The following is an 18361-nucleotide window of genomic DNA, read 5'->3' on the forward strand; positions in this document are numbered from 1 at the left end:
CCATCACTCCACCCACCCATCCATCCACCAGCCCACCACAGCGACCACCCCTCCCCCACCCAGACATCCTTCCACCACCAACCCATCCATGCACCACTCCATCCATCCATCCAGCCACCCCACCACAGCAGCCACCCCACCACAGCAACCACCCCACCTCCTCATCCATCCATCACTCCACCCACCCATCCATCCACCAGCCCACCACAGCGACCACCCCACCCACTCATCCACCCACCACCCATCCACCACACACTCTCATCAGAATCAGATCTTAGTGCTTGCTGTTGCTGCTGCTCAAGATACCTGGGAACATTCCACCACTGCACACATCCTTCCACTCCCAGAACAGCCAATTTATTCACAAGATCAAATACTGATTTCTACATGAACATTCTACCGACTTTCAAGGGAAACACTAAAAGCATTTCACGCAGATATACAAGAAGTCAAGTGTCATGGTCCATGCTTCCTTCACAGGTGTGCCGTAGGACCGTCAGGATTATGCGTCAGGGTCACGCACCAGGCGTAGATGGAAAATATCACACAAAGCCAGTGCTGTCTAATAACTATACATCACACATGAAGGGTAAGCACTGCTCAGGTTGAAGAGAAAAGTTGACTACTGATGTGTTTGTAAGAGATGAAGTGGGCGAAGACAGCGCTGCTGCTGCTATCTGTGCCATGACGGATTAAGACTCTCCATACATTAGGCCGGGCCTGCTGGCAGGGTACATTGTCACCGCGGCCATATCTCAGGTGGGTGTACCACCACATGATTTAATGCTGTATAATTTCTACATAAAAATGCCTGAAAATGTCTGAAACTTGTGACCGTGTCCAAGGTTGTTAATAGATATTACGTTTAAAGAACACAACATTGTTATATCATACATTCATATACCGCAGGTATCCAGCTACAAGTACCTGCTCAAATGCCGTTTTATTTGTTCCCCTACCCGTGGATCAGTTCACATTCCAGTTATTCTCAACTCCCTGGGCAGTATACTACTCAAGCTGCACCCATTCCCTGCTGGGTGAACAGAGGCACATTTGAACTAAGTCACTTGCCCAGGATGACACCACAAGTTTTGACACTTGTGTTTCGGCTAACAGTTACATGACCATGTCATTACATGTCTTTGGATAACAGTTGAAACGTTTGTCAAGAAAATTGGCTCATATGTAGTAGCATTTCTCCTGAATCAGCATGAATCATGTATATATGCTACTCCACTTATGAAAGGGATATTTCTTTCTTTCCAAGGCAGATCCCCGACACAAGATTTCATTGCGCTAACGTTCCATATAGAAACAGTGACTATATTACCAGATACACAAATAGGGATAACAATACAAAGTACCAATACAAAATGTTATGTTATGACCTAGGATTATCTATAATAAGTATTTCAGATTTCGGTGAAGATCCGAGGTAGTATAGGTCTTCAGCAACCCATGCTTGCCTTAAAAGGTGACTTCGCTTGTTGTAAGAGGCCACTAACGGGATCGGGTGGTCAGGCTCGCTGACATGGTTGATGCATGTCATCATATCCCAACTGCATAGATCGATGCTCATGATGTCAATCACTGGATTGTATGCTCCAGACTTGATTATTTACAGACTTCCTTCATATAGCTGGAATACTGCTGAGTGCAGTGTAAAACAAAAAAACAAAAACCTGGTTCATGATTTGGAAAAAGTAGACAAAATATTTCTGTGATTTTAAGGCTTTCAAAATAATCATTTTCAAGGAAAGAGATCTTAACAGGGAGTGACTTACATCTGTATGTTTACTACAAGACATCAGATAGTGTTCGTCATCTCCAAGGACAGAGCAGTGATCACAGAGACGTTCTTCCAAAGGTGTAGGTGTCTTGTTCTTCTACCCAGTCCATGACACACAAATAATATTCTCATAACATTTCAAGTTTATATTTAAATAGAATGGTGGAATAGATGACCCCTATCAAAAGTTGAGTAGTATAGATGAGGCAACTGTAGATGACACAGCTTCATGGGCTGACAAGGTGGAGTGGCAGAGAGGTGGAGAGGCAGAGAGGGGGAGTGGCAGAGAGAGGTAGTGGCAGAGAGGGGGAGCGGCAGAGAGTGGGAGCGGCAGAGAGTGGGAGCGGCAGGGAGGGGGGAGTGGCAGAGAGGTGGAGTGGCAGAGAGGTGGAGCGGCAGAGAGTGGGAGCGGCAGAGAGGGGGAGCGGCAGAGAGGGGGAGTGGCAGAGAGGGGGAGTGGCAGAGAGGGGGGAGTGGCAGAGGGGTGGAGTGGCAGAGAGTGGGAGTGGCAGAGAGGGGGAGCGGCAGAGAGGGGGAGCGGCAGAGAGGGGGAGTGGCAGAGGGGTGGAGTGGCAGAGAGTGGGAGTGGCAGAGAGGGGGAGTGGCAGAGAGGGGGAGTGGCAGAGAGGGGGAGCGGCAGAAGGGGGAGTGGCAGAGAGGGGGATTGTACTAAGGATGCTTCTTTAAGGTTCCTGTAGTTTCTCAGCTAGCCTAAAGCTAGTGCCTTCAGCCTACAGGCACTGGCCAAAACATATATTGCAAATCTGTACCACAGCCGGCTATGGTGCACATGTGTAGCCCTTAATTACAAATATAGATACCAGGAAAGTTTGTTTCGAGTGATGAAGATTATATCAAACTGCTCTGCTGGAGTTATTTTTGGCAAGAGCAATTTTACTTCAAAAACACTTCACTTAGGCTGTAATTTGTTTTCCAATCGCAGCCTTGGATAAATTGGCCACCGCCTTTTTACCTAATAATACTTCAGGTAGAAGGAGCCCTGTCATTTGTACCAGACCATGTGGAATAGAGGGTATTCTTCATAAAACATTTGGTATAGAGAGTACTGTACACAGAACATGTGGTATAGAGAGTACTGTACACAGAACATGTGGTATAGAGAGTATAATACACAGAATATGTGGTACAGAGGGTATTCTTCATAGACCATGTGGTATAGAGGGTATTCTTCATAGAACATGTGGTATAGAGGGTATTCTTCATAGACCATGTGATGTAGAGGGTATTCTTCATGGACCATGTGGTATAGAGGATATTCTTCATAGAACATGTGATATAGAGAGTATTCTTCATAGAACATGTGGTATAGAGGGTATAATACACAGAACATGTGGTATAGAGGGTATTCTTCATTAGAACATGTGGTATAGGGGTATTCTTCACAGAACATGTGGTATAGAGGGTATTCTTCATAGAACATGCGGTATAGAGGGTATAGTACACAGCACTTGTGGTATAGAGGGTATTGTACAGTGGCTATCCATAATGGGGTGTCCGCATACCATAGAGTCTGCACACTAGAGTGTCCACATACCACAGGTTCTGCACATTAGAGTGTCCACATAGCAGAGGTCTCCCAAAATGATGTATCCACATACTGAGGTGTCTGTGTACATACTTAAACATCCATAAACCAGAGGTTCTCCACACTGGAGAGTCCACATACTGAAGTGTCCACATACTGAGGTGCTACATATAGATATGTCCACACACCAATGGTACTACAAACTGAAATATCCACTCACCAGAGGTACTACATACTGGAGTGTCCACATACTGAGGTGTCTACATACCAGAGGTGCCACATACTGAAGTGTCCACAAACCAGAGGTGCTACATAGTGGAGAGTCCAGATACCAGAGGTGCCACATACTGGAATGTCCACACTTGCTATACTGTCCACACACCAGTGGTGCTACATACTAGAGCATCCATCCACCAGAGGTGCTACATATGTGAGTGTCTATTCACCAGAGGTTGCACATGCTATGCTGTCCACACACCCGAGGTGCTACATATGTGAGTGTCCATACACCAGAGGTTGCACATGCTATGCTGCCCACACACCCGAGGTGCTACATACTGGAGTGTCCATACTCCAGAGGTTGCACATGCTATGCTGTCCACACACCCAAGGTGCTACATACTGGAGTGTCCACACACCAGAGGGTGCACATGCTATGCTGTCCACACACCCGAGGTGCTACATACTGGAGTGTCCACACACCCGAGGTGCTACATATGTGAGTGTCCATACACCAGAGGTTGCACATGCTATGCTGCCCACACATCCGAGGTGCTACATACTGGAGTGTCCACACACCAGAGGTTGCACATGCTATGCTGTCCACATACCCGAGGTGCTACATACTGGAGTGTCCACACACCAGAGGTTGCACATGCTATGCTGTCCACACACCTGAGGTGCTACATACTGGAGTGTCCACACACCAGAGGTTGCACATGCTATGCTGCCCACACACCTGAGGTGCTACATACTGGAGTGTCCACACACCAGAGGGTGCACATGCTATGCTGTCCACACACCCGAGGTGCTACATACTGGAGTGTCCACACACCAGAGGGTGCACATGCTATGCTGTCCACACACCCGAGGTGCTACATACTGGAGTGTCCACACACCAGAGGGTGCACATGCTATGCTGTCCACACACCCGAGGTGCTACATACTGGAGTGTCCACACACCAGAGGGTGCACATGCTATGCTGTCCACACACCCGAGGTGCTACATACTGGAGTGTCCACACACCAGAGGGTGCACATGCTATGCTGTCCACACACCCGAGGTGCTACATACTGGAGTGTCCACACACCAGAGGGTGCACATGCTATGCTGTCCACACACCCGAGGTGCTACATACTGGAGTGTCCACACACCAGAGGGTGCACATGCTATGCTGTCCACACACCCGAGGTGCTACATACTGGAGTGTCCACACACCAGAGGGTGCACATGCTATGCTGTCCACACACCCGAGGTGCTACATACTGGAGTGTCCACACACCAGAGGGTGCACATGCTATGCTGTCCACAATGGGGCACAATGTGTTATCTGTGTATTCCAATTACGTGTGGGTATTTACCCAGAGATTACAGGCCCTACAGGAGGTGGCATTACACCGCCAGTCGTGTGCTGTTCAAACACGGAGGGGTGAAATGTTGACAAGTTCCCATGTCACCTCCCAGGTTACGCTCACATGCACCAAGTAGGACGTCACACCAACAAGGTACACTCATTAACAATCTACACCCATTTCAGAACAAGACCAGGCTCCAAAGATTTATAGGACACAAGATCAGTGGACAGTCTTGTGGTTAATGTTATTCACACGTGGCCCAGGATGGCAGGTTTTTTAATGGAATAGCTGTGGAAGCCATCCCAGATTTAACAATCTTGTGCTGTAAGCCCTCAGATCTAAACAGAACATGGCCATGTTGTCGTGACAACCTACAGATGTCATCGTGACACACAGACAAATCTTAACACAACCAACAGATGTTAACCTGACCAGACTGACAAATCTCAACACAACCTAGATGTCAACCTTACACACAGACAAATCTCAACATAACCTACAGATGTCAACCTTACACACAGACAAATCTCAACACAACCTACAGATGTCGACATGACCAGACTGACAAATCTCAACACAACCTACAGATGTCAACCTGACCAGACTGACAAATCTTAACACAACCTACAGATGTCAACCTTACACACAGACAAATCTTAACACAACCTACAGATGTCAACTTGACCAGACTGACAAATCTCAACACAACCTACAGATGTCAACCTTACACACAGACAAATCTTAACACAACCTACAGATGTCAACATGACCAGACTGACAAATCTCAACACAACCTACAGATGTCAACCTTACACACAGACAAATCTCAACACAACCTAGATGTCAACCTTACACACAGACAAATCTCAACACAACCTACAGATGTCAACCTGACCAGACTAACAAATCTCCTACAAATGTCAACCATACACACAGACAATATGTCAACTGGAGACACAGACAAATCTTAACACAACCTAGCGATGTCAACCGGTCACACAGACAAATCTTAACACAACCTAGCGATGTCAACCTGACACACAGACAAATCTTAACACAACCTAGCGATGTCAACCTGACACACAGACAAATCTTAACACAACCTAGCGATGTCAACCTGACACACAGACAAATCTTAACACAACCTAGCGATGTCAACCTGACACACAGACAAATCTTAACACAACCTAGAGATATCTCCCTACTCACATGACACAGGGGAGAACATTGCTATATTCACATCACTATAACCATGTCATGGCAAGAGAAACTTGTTTAGGAACTTGTTTGATGTTTGTAAATACTCTTTTAATGATATTTATTTAATTAGCGTTTGACCAAAAAATTACTAGTTATCCCACCTGATGAAACCTGATTTTGAAATATTGATGTTTTTGAACACAGGTGAGCTACAGTACTTTGCCCTATTTTAAAACTCACGTTTAGAACTTGTCCAAATAAGAGTGTTAGATTTGGCACAACACGGTTGCCACACAACCACACTGCATTTGGTGTATGGTGCCACCTTTACTCACAATCTCACACATGTATAATTGTTGAAGTGTGGGCGAGGTGGCAGAAACCAGTTTACACAAACTGCCATTGATGGGGCAGGTTTTGTTGTGGCATCAAAAATGTTTTCATGATCCTGATGGAAATTCAAAAAGATGATTTTTTTTTCAAAAGGTGCAGCAGCCTGTTTGAATATATTTCACTCCACTATGCAATCATCACTTTGTGGACATTTAGGATAAAACATAAACAGTTGCTTTCTGCCTTTGGCAATTGACATGATTGACAATAACATGTCTGTTTTGGTAAATCTACACTTTATTTCATCACAAGAATTCATGAAAGATATTATTGATGACCCAATTTTCATATCGATAAACATTAATATTCCTTTCCATCAACGATAATTCTAATTATCGATCTTTATAGCCAGCCCTAATTGACCCTGCAACAGATGATGGCCGAGTGAGTGAGTGAGTGAGTGAGTGAGTGAGTGAGTGAGTGTGGTTTAACATCACTTGTAGCAATATTCCGGAGGGGACACCAGAAGTGGTCTTCACACATTGTACTCAGGTCAGGAGTCAAACCCGGGTCTTCGGTGTGAAAAGTGAAAGCTTTACCAACTAGGCTACCCGACCGCCCCAGACACCAGATGATGGCAGATGACAGGGATGACATGCACACATGCATCACAAGGTCAGCAGCAGGGTGTGCTACCCACAAGACCACTGGGGCCCTTGTCTATCCTGAAATCTGTCGACATGTGAAGATCCGGAGTAGAATAGGTCTGGGTACTGGGGCCCTTGTCTGTCCTGAAATCTGTCGACATGTGAAGATCCGGAGTAGAATAGGTCTGGGTACTGGGGCCCTTGCCTGTCCTGAAATCTGTCGACATGTGAAGATCCAGAGTAGAATAGGTGTGGGTACTGGGGCCCTTGTCTGTCCTGAAATCTGACGACATGTGAAGATCCAGAGTAGAACAGGTCTGGGTACTGGGGCCCTTGTCTGTCCTGAAATCTATCGACCTGTGAAGATCCAGAGTAGAATAGGTGTGGGTACTGGGGCCCTTGTCTGTCCTGAAATCTGATGACCTGTGAAGATCCGGAGTAGAATAGGTGTGGGCACTGGGGCCCTTGTCTGTCCTGAAACCCTCCAAATGGCACAATCTGGGTTCTGGGCACCTAGTCGGGTCTAAAATCCTCACAGTTACAAAAGCATGGTTCTGGGGTCCTTGTCAACCAGAAATTCCTTACAATGGCACTGGGTACTGGTGACCTCAAACCTTCACAAGGACAGGCATACCAGGGACCTGGAGACCTGGGGACCTGCCACATGACTGCCCACTACCGAGTTGACACAAGGCTGGTCAGCTCCAGCCCTAACTCTCAGTTCAACAAACTTCTCACCTTCAGTTCTTGGCTGCTGTGTGAGCATCTCCTTGGCATTCACAACATGTGCTCACAAAGTGATAGACTAACACTTAGTCAATGAAAACATGTCTTTAAAATATATATGTATTTTTTAAAAGAACCTTTCCTCCTCTGTTGTTTTCATATGTGGAATTAAGCAAACTAGACATGCCTAGGCTTTTAGGGGAAAAAAATACCTAAAAAATATAAATTCCACAGTCGTGGTGCAGGACTAACAAAGTCATAGCAGTGGTCATAGATCACCAGCTCATTAATACATGGACATTATTTCACATTGTGGCCTGTCTGCTGCCCTATATGCTATATAATACCCAACAGTTGCTAGGGGTACTGGAATTGTTGGTCCAGTCATAATGCAATCACATACTTTTTTTAAAATTATCTTGAAATGAGTGAGTGAGTGAGTGAGTATGGTTTTACGCCGCTTTTAGCAATATTCCAGCAATATCACTGCGGGGGACACCTGAAATGGGCTTCACACATTGTACCCATGTCGGGAATCGAACCCGGGTCTTCGGCATGACGAGCCAACGCTTTAACCACTAGGCTACCCGACCGCCCCATCTTGAAAGGAAGCCAAACATGATTCACTTCCATTACAAAATCAGATACTATTTGTTTGACAACACTTCCAAACAATCGGTCTCGTTCAGCTCTAAACTAGGCATTCAGAATATCCTTATCAAGAGTTGAGTAGCATATCACGAATCCATTTAAACTACCTATTTATACATTGTTATATCAATCACTGATAGATTTCCTCATGTTATCTTTCAAAATGGTAGCATTGATCACTGAGAAATGTTTGCAATGCAATAAGTAGCATAAACAAGGAAAAAAATACAATTAAATTATGTTCAGTAAATAATCACAACAGGAACTTAAGCCATCCTAAAAGGGAACAATTACTTTTTCACATAAAAAAGCAGTGATAAGGTGGCGTCTGCACACATCCCAGTGTTCAATATTTGCGCGAGTCCCGAGAATGCGAGATGTGTGTAGAGTGGTCGGTGCAGTGGGTACAATCAGTGTCTCCGCTAAACACGGACACACATACTACCTGAGAATACCAAACAATGTCCTCACACAAAGCAGGCAAATTTGGCACGTTTTTGTCTTCACCAGCAAAAATGCTCGTAATGCACAAAAGAAAGGTGATAGTGCACACACAGACTGTAAACTGTCACTCAATGAGGGGGCAGCTGTAGACAGGCGTGTGAAGTAGGGGGGGGGGGGGCGTATACTGTAGACCATCATTTCATGAGGGGTAACCTGTACAGGGGCGTGTCGAGGGTGGGGTGGGGGTGATGGCTGTAAACTATAAACCATTATTCCATGAGGGGTCAGCTAACAGGGGCGTGTCAAGGGCTGGGGTGGGGGTGATGGTTGGAAACTGTAGACCATCATTTCATGAGGGGTAAGCTGTACAGGGGTGTGTCGAGGAGTTGAGGTGGGTATGTCGTTTGGGGGTAGACTCAACCTAAAGATATCACCCTACCAGACCTACTTGCATATATGTTACAATGTGGGGACAAGTGTCACACTTACTGCAATATGTATGTGTTTGAGAAGTGGCGAAGGGAGGGGAGATACTGTGAAACATTTAATGTACACAAAGTTAAAACACTCAGTGCCCAGTGTAACTAACCAATGCACAAATTAACGAAAAGTAAAAGGTTTTTATTTGGCCCATTGAAATTTGACATTAACAGATGCCACTGTGTATTAATATTCCTGTTTGTGAAACTTCTTAACACTTAGAACCATGTATGCTTGAAAGGATATTTTGTCTCTTTCATAAAATGTATCTGTGCCACGGAACCTTAGAGTTTCCGTCTGTGTAGCTCTGCCGCCTGTATAATACCTTTCTTGAGGCTTGGCACATGTAATTGGATATTTAATACTGAACAAACAATAGCAAGTGAAGTCATTGCATCCACAATGACCCTCTTTATGCACCACAGGCTCGGAGTTATTCATTGCTGCCATCAATGTGAACACCACCTTTATGGGACATCAAAACTGTGGTTAACTATGCTTCCTACAACATGTGAAATCAGCCTCCAGTCAGGCAGGTGTTTTGAAATCTGTAGTATAACCTCTAAAGTGAGGTCTATACTGGCGTACTTAATCTGTAAACCCTCCCAAGTGAGGTGTTAGGTGTCCTTAAAATGGATACTCAATCTGCAGTAAACCCTCCCAAGTGAGGTGTTAGGTGTCCATACAAGGGGTACTCCATCTGTAGTAAACCCTCCAATGTGAGGTGTCCAGGTGCCCTTACAAGAGTACTCCATCTGTAGTAAATCTTCCAATGAGAGGTGTTATGTGTCCTTACAAGGAGTATTTCATTTGTAGTAAACCCTCCAATGTGAGGTGTTCAGGTGTCCTTACAAGAGATACTCCATCTGTAGTAACCCCTCCAATGTGAGGTGTTCATGTGTCCTTTCAAGAGGTACTTAACTTGTAGCATACCCTCCTAAGTCAGATGCCCAGGTGTCCATACTGAGCAGTACATACAGTCTACTGTCCAGTGGGGATCCAAGTGAAAAAAGACCATGAACTCTATTCCTTGTCCTAAGAGGCAACAAGATTGATTTGGGGTGGGACATAGTTCATTGCATGTCACTGTACTCCAATGACATTGATCGCTGCTCATAACATCTGCCACTGGTTTGTCAGACCAGACTTGAATATCAACAGGCTGCAATTATACAGCTGGAATATTCTTTCCTACAGGACAAATATATTGTCATTTTTGTTGAACCAAAATTGAAAGAAATAAAGAAAAAAAAGGAAGTGTCCTGCAGTTTTGTAAAGCACCTCCTGGGTTCTGTCGGCAGTTTGTGTCTTCATTGTGTGCCTGCGACAGTGTGCCCTCCACCTTGTCATTCATCTGTAGATGAGAGGACACAGCGTATTGGCAGGTGCACAAAGACAGGGGAAGGTCCCTGGGACAAAGGGCTGTCTGGGACAGAGCGACAACAGCATCGATAGGCCCTGTGGAAATAGCTGCTCTCTCTCTCACTACAAATGATGTAATATCTGAAGACAAGTGAACATGCAAATCATCACTAGAAGAAACACCGGGGAGCCTCAAACAGCAGTTGTGTTGGGTATTCATATCACGGCTACGAGCCAATAAGATTGAAGAGGGTTTATCTGTTGAGGGTAAATCTCTCCTCAGTTTACACCTCACAGTGGCAGACTAAGCCTTGAGTAGGGACAGACAGGGCTTAGCCAGGAGATCGAAGGAAGGGAGAGCCGAGATTGAGGCAGAGCTCGTCACAACAGTTGCGGCAGACAACGTGACGGACTACAAATTCTCTGTAAGCTGGCATGAGGGCTCTGTGACAAGCAGTCTACATTCATGACTGGGACGGTGTCAACAAAGTACACCTTCATTCACGCAACCACTTCTACAGGACATTTTTTAACACAGGAGCATGATTTTGTCCCCACTGAATGTGTTGGCTTTGTGTCGTCGGCCTGTGTGGCTGAATGATATGGAGACACTACAACCACATCACCGCAGTAGGACGACAAGCAGGGTGGTTTACATGACATCTTACGCTTCATGATGACAAGTACATCATCAGCCCGGCTATAGAGCTGGATGTGTGAGGTAAGTCTACCAACAGCGTGTCCTCGCCAGCTTTCACTCAACAAAACACATCACTCCTCAATATCGCTGTCAAACAATAAGCTGCTCCTTCCAAGCCTGCCCTATCCTGACCACATCTCAAAGCCGTTATAATGTAATATCAATACGTTTAAAAGTCAGCCTCTTCCCAGTGAGATAGTCCTGTAATCGTTTTCCTGACTGGTGAGCTCTTCGATAGACCTGTCAGATTTCATGCTGGTAATGCCCGCAATTGTGATGTATACAAATTACAGCAGGCTTGGCACTATCAGGGGAGCAGCGAGCCTCTTAAAACCTACAGACATGTTATCAATGTCACCCTGAATGTCTCCTACATACTGATCATGGGAACATTTCATTAGAATTGAGTGGAATTCCCTTGGGAGTATTCCGAGAACAGTGCTGTCATGTAACTCCTTCCTCAATCTGTCTTCAACGCTATCCTTTACAGCTACATATGGCAGGAGTTTATCTAGACCTGCTCCGGCCCGATATTCAATATTCGGCCAAGTCTGAAGTAAACATTTGTTAAAATTCCAAGAATTAAATTAAACAATTTCCTATTTATTTATTAATGTAGTTATAATAAAAGCAACAAAACCCATTCCATATTCATAAGAAATACCTGCTTAAAGCAGAGTCAATTGTTCGAGTCTGACTATATCACGAGCAACGTTTGTTGATCACTGTCGTAACGTTATGGCTTTGTAGAGGTAACTGTGTATCACTGATAAGGCAACCAATCACCAGGAAGAGTCTCTCATGCCAATTTTTACATAATTACAATGTTAAAATACCTCAGAATTTAGGAATATAACCTTAAAAAATCACAATTTGAAGGAGATAACGATTTCCCCCCAAATGTGTCTGCCAAGGGCAGTTAGTTTAAAATCCTTGATAACCCCTGTATATTATATAAGAACAATCAGATAATCAGATAACCCCTGTATGTTATATAAGAACAATCAGATACTGGTGTGGTGTTGCAAGCAGGGGCATGCATGCACACTGCATGTTGAAGTTTCATACAGCCATTTTATTGTCAAGATTAAGTTTATGTATTTTTATGCACCTCTAGTATGCTGACAAAATTATTGCTTATTTTATCTATTTTATTCTACATTTTTCAAATTCCAAATCTTTAATGAGATGAGACTAGGATATAAGAAGTCATGTGACGTAATGCACTATGTCGATAAGAGGTTCAAGTTGGTACATCTTACAGTTATCAGCAAATCAACATGCAAGAAAATTGGGAAAAAATAATTTGCTTCATTTTTGGATGAAGAAATTTTGGGCTGTAAGTAAATCTACAAGTTTTGAAACAAATGGAAATGAATTTCATCTCCAACTGAAGATGAAAGTCAGGCATTCAAACAGTTCTGTAGCTCCCCTGCAAGGGCTGCATATCGGTCAAGATAAAATATAAAATAAAGTGGTATAAAACCTAATGAGGGACGCATAAAACCCCATATTGCCCTCGTGATCCTGCTACAATGAATTTATCTTGACAACATGTTTCAATCTGCCATTGTGAAAGAATTGCAACAGATTAAAAAATTAACACAAAACACCTTTTCGAATGAGCTGAGGTTAACCTTCATTGACTCGTAAACATTCAGCTTTTTGCTTTGCAGCGGAATATAAGGGATTTATCACCACAGAAATATATTTCCCTCACACGCGGGTACATAGTGCTTTATTCTCTTAAAAAATATGGAATAACAGTGCTTGACCCCCTCAAAGCTACAAAACAGACAGGTAGGTTGGTCTGGTAGCTATCACCCTCACCCCACCCCACCCACATCTCCACCCCCACCCATACCACCACCCATACCACCATCCACCACCCACATCACCACCCACACCCACACCCACACCCACACCCACACCCTCCACCACCACCCATACACACATCCTATCCTGAGGCCAGGGGGAGATTATAGGAAAATCCCACCACTGTAACAATCCCTCTTCTAAAAAAAGGGCCTGGCTGACTTGGTGTGTCATCATACCCAAAGGTATGGCCTGTACAGCCTCAACTATCTTCAAGTTTGCCTTTCCTGGCTTATCATAATTGGCCAAATGCCATGCCATACATAAAATATCGCAGATGATGTGGAGCCCGATACTCCAACTCATTTGGATAAATCAGTAAGTAAATACCTCCCCATGTTGAACACACCTATCTCCGTGTCAAAACCGTGCACATGATTTGCTTTGTTGGTGGTTCACTCAACTTGGGCAAGCCCTGGAGGTCAAGGGATCTGGTAATCTGCAGCACTGGCTCCCAAGCTTGTGGATTAAGTCCACTTCAGTGCACACATTAATGTCCTGTCAGCATGGTGCTGCAGTAATCAGATCTCAACGCCATCCATTAAGCCGTCCAATAAAACAGTAGAGGCCTGAGTCCTGTCCTTCATGTTCTACACTGCATGTGTTAAGTAAAGAAATATCTGCAAATTTACATCTGAAATGCCTGCAATAAAACGCCATGCTAATTTTTAGCAAAATATTAAATTTCGGTGGATGCGGAATGGACAAAAACCATGAAGTGGTTACATGGAAGTCTCTATGCGTAGACGAACCCTATCATTAGCTGAAATTTCTTAAATTTCCGAGAGGCAATTTTGGGTCCCTCCAGTCCCTTGATGAGAAAAGAAATGTGTTTTCTGAAAGAATCTGACAGTCTTCAAAGAGCTACTCAAAGTTATGAGACAAGAGGCTTGAAAACCAGAATGATGAATTTCCCAGCTCCCTGACACAGTATTGACAAAATGCATATTAGTCACAGATTGGAAGCACACGTAGGGTGCCACCAACGGGTCCTCGCCCCAACGTTCTGCAGTCTGACTCTGTAAGAAGCTGTGCGTGTCTTCATTGTCCTCTTTATGAGTCAGAGATCTGTGAATATACCCACTAGACCTCAGCAAAGTGACTCACCTTCGCCTATCGTCTACTGGTCATCCCCGACCAAACGAGGGATCATCAGCCTTCGTCAGGGAGGGTAAAATAGAAGAAATCAGTATTGATTTATTGTAAGTCTGGCTTGCGATCACCTCCCTCGATCTTGATGCAGGAACCCTGGGTCTCGCACTAGGATCTGTTGCCACTAAATCCTTGTCATCTCTCACAATAAGGGTCTGTCATCTAACACAATAAGAGCCTGTTAAACACTGTGCTCAGGAAACTAATATAGAATATTTATCAGAACTGAGATGCTGAGCTAAGGATCAAATGTGGCTGTGAAACCTGGGGATTTCTCTGTTTGTTATGTCCCCAGCTTCTGTGTCGCTGTTGACAGTTATAAACGCCCAGCACCACGACAGATGGATCTTGTGTAAAACGGCTTCATGTGGACTTGATCTGCCTTTTGGAAACCTGCCTCAGGAGTGACTGGTTTTGTTGCTAGAACTCTGACTCACAATAATGGCAGATCTGTCTTTTTATACCCGTAGGTAAATGTTTTTCTGTCGTCTCTCACACAGAACTAGACTAACATATAGTCTCTGAAATGAACATATCGTACAGAAAAAAAACAGTTGTTCAGTTATCTTAATAAAAATCTAATAAAAAGGGAGCCCAGTGATTCTCTTCATTTCCTGATACTGCAGTAATCTAGACTTGCCAAACATTATAGACTTGCATGGGCTGTAGTTGATATAAATGTATCAGGGTCTGTAAGACAGACTAACACAGAACGTGAAACAAAAATAACCGTAAAAGACCAAGCAAGTCAACAATATGCTCAGTGTAAATTCCATGTAGACATTCTCTGGGTTCCCAGCTATTACATTCTAAAAGACAATTTAACCAAAACTATTGTTCATAATATTTTCATTTCAGGGACTTAATGCTAGTCTAGATTTCTAGTTGTGAGTGCAGTCAGGATCTATGATTCTTGTTGAAGTAATTGTCATTGAGAGGCAGATAAATAGCCCACGGCCAAGAAGCCAAAAATCTTCTTGCACTGATCGATAAGTTTTGTCTGAGCTGATATAAATTGCAGCCTCATCAACAAACTTACATAGCTCAGACAAGTTAGGGTCGATCCGACAAGAATACAACTCCCCTACTCAACAACTCTATGGTATTCATGGATCCAGGTTCCCCACTTTCATAAGTTTATAGCGGGCAACTGACATAAGCCAACCTGTAGAAACCATAGACACTACTCAAATAAATTTAAAGAACACCCGATTCTTTCATATTTCTATAGTTAATCTGTCTCTGTCACGGCAAGATAGATTGACTATAGTAATATGGAAGAATCTCATCACGGCATGATAGATTGACTATAGTAATATGGAAGAATCCCCTCACGGCATGATAGATTGACTATAGTAATATGGAAGAATCTCATCACGGCATGATAGATTGACTATAGTAATATGGAAGAATCCCCTCACGGCATGATAGATTGACTATAGTAATATGGAAGAATCTCATCACGGCATGATAGATTGACTATAGTAATATGGAAGAATCCCCTCACGGCATGATAGATTGACTATAGTAATATGGAAGAATCTCATCACGGCATGATAGATTGACTATAGTAATATGGAAGAATCCCCTCACGGCATGATAGATTGACTATAGTAATATGGAAGAATCTCATCACGGCATGATAGATTGACTATAGTAATATGGAAGAATCCCCTCACGGCATGATAGATTGACTATAGTAATATGGAAGAATCTCATCACGGCATGATAGATTGACTATAGTAATATGGAAGAATCCCCTCACGGCATGATAGATTGACTATAGTAATATGGAAGAATCTCATCACGGCATGATAGATTGACTATAGTAATATGGAAGAATCCCTTCACGGCATGATAGATTGACTATAGTAATATGGAAGAATCTCATCACGGCATGATAGATTGACTATAGTAATATGGAAGAATCCCCTCACGGCATGATAGATTGACTATAGTAATATGGAAGAATCTCATCACGGCATGATAGATTGACTATAGTAATATGGAAGAATCCCCTCACGGCATGATAGATTGACTATAGTAATATGAAAGAATCTCATCACGACATGATAGATTGACTATAGTAATATGGAAGAATCTCATCACGGCATGATAGACTGACTAAAGTAATATGAAAGAAACTCTTCACGACAAGATAGACTGACTAAAGTAATATGGAAGAATCCCCTCACGGCATGATAGATTGACTATAGTAATATGGAAGAATCTCATCACGGCATGATAGATTGACTATAGTAATATGGAAGAATCCCCTCACGGCATGATAGATTGACTATAGTAATATGGAAGAATCTCATCACGGCATGATAGATTGACTATAGTAATATGGAAGAATCCCCTCACGGCATGATAGATTGACTATAGTAATATGGAAGAATCTCATCACGGCATGATAGATTGACTATAGTAATATGGAAGAATCCCCTCACGGCATGATAGATTGACTATAGTAATATGGAAGAATCTCATCACGGCATGATAGATTGACTATAGTAATATGGAAGAATCCCTTCACGGCATGATAGATTGACTATAGTAATATGGAAGAATCTCATCACGGCATGATAGATTGACTATAGTAATATGGAAGAATCCCCTCACGGCATGATAGATTGACTATAGTAATATGGAAGAATCTCATCACGGCATGATAGATTGACTATAGTAATATGGAAGAATCCCCTCACGGCATGATAGATTGACTATAGTAATATGAAAGAATCTCATCACGACATGATAGATTGACTATAGTAATATGGAAGAATCTCATCACGGCATGATAGACTGACTAAAGTAATATGAAAGAAACTCTTCACGACAAGATAGACTGACTAAAGTAATATGAAAGAAACTCATCACGGCATGACAGATTGACTATAGTTATATGTAAGAATCAGATGTTCTTTATCTTATTTCAAGTTGTATATCAACCCCAAACCCTCACTAAACCAGAATATTCCCAAAATATTGACCCAAACCCACTACAACCCTTTTGAAATATCTTGGATATGTCCTCGGTCTAAGCTCAAAAAAAGCTTTGATCATCTGCAAAAGGTCAAAATGTTTAGAGATTCAAATTTGTCACAAATCTTTGTAAATTAGAATCCTTTATGCTTCCAGATCCTGGCGGTACAGTTTCTAAGACGACTATCCTTCACCAAGTTCATCAACATGCCCAAAGCATTGAGACCAATCCTGAACCATAGGGAATCCTGCTAGAAGAGCTCCCCCAGATCTACAACGATGGTAACACCCTAGTATCCATGCTGCATCATCAGTTACAGCCATGCCTCCACTACTCCCATCACCACCGTCGCAGATGTTGCAGTCTCCAAAGAGGAAGGTGTTTGCAGGCACTGGGTGACATGTTTTTCTGACTCCCAGGCGTAAGATGGAATGTTTACAATGATGGGCTTGTGTGCAAAGGAGCCAAGTCTCGCTTGCTGAAAGTGCGATTGTCGACAACACATCAAACACAGAAAGGTACACACAATTTGAAAAGGGTGGCTCGTCAACTCCCTGCCTGCACAAAGGCAATTGACTCAAGAGTAGTGACTGGTCGCTCCTCCAAGTCAGCCCCCTGTGAACATAAAGTGTGGTGTGACTGAGGACAGAGGATCTTCCTCAAACCTCCCCTTGTATGGACCACTTCACACCACCATTAATTGTTGTAATATAGTACCTGTAGTATACACACGACTCCCTCACACCCGACTCCCTCACACAGGACTCCCTCACACACAACACCCTCACACACGACTCCCTCACACACGACTCCCTCACACACAACTCCCTCACACACAACACCCTCACACACAACTCCCTCACACACAACACCCTCACACACAACTCCCTCA

The 18361-nt window shown here is 43.5% G+C and overlaps 2 protein-coding genes across 4 annotated transcripts in view; both read left to right on the plus strand.

Annotated features, from left to right (window-relative positions):
* LOC139462175 (four-jointed box protein 1-like) overlaps positions 1-18361 on the plus strand; it is a 60656-nt gene that overhangs the window by 15470 nt on the left and 26825 nt on the right. For 2 of the 3 annotated variants that reach the window (XM_071243717.1, XM_071243719.1), the window contains exon 2: positions 17625-17987. The gene's annotated coding sequence lies outside the window, so the exon portion shown is untranslated. Of the gene's footprint in view, positions 1-10818; positions 11475-17624; positions 17988-18361 lie in introns of those variants that run through there. The other variant, XM_071243718.1, reaches the window with a different exon arrangement.
* Positions 2006-2476, plus strand: LOC139462628 (octapeptide-repeat protein T2-like). The gene has a single exon (XM_071244460.1). It carries the CDS (start codon positions 2006-2008, stop codon positions 2474-2476), a length of 471 nt encoding a protein of 156 aa, XP_071100561.1.

Source organism: Haliotis cracherodii, unplaced genomic scaffold (assembly GCF_022045235.1).
Source record: "Haliotis cracherodii isolate W230 unplaced genomic scaffold, xgHalCrac1.p SCAF_15, whole genome shotgun sequence".
In the NCBI taxonomy this organism is placed as follows: domain Eukaryota; kingdom Metazoa; phylum Mollusca; class Gastropoda; order Lepetellida; family Haliotidae; genus Haliotis; species Haliotis cracherodii.

Bases quoted from the DNA above. Each gene is read 5' to 3' on its own strand.
- LOC139462628 (XM_071244460.1), top strand. From the start codon at position 2,006: ATGACACAGCTTCATGGGCTGACAAGGTGGAGTGGCAGAGAGGTGGAG.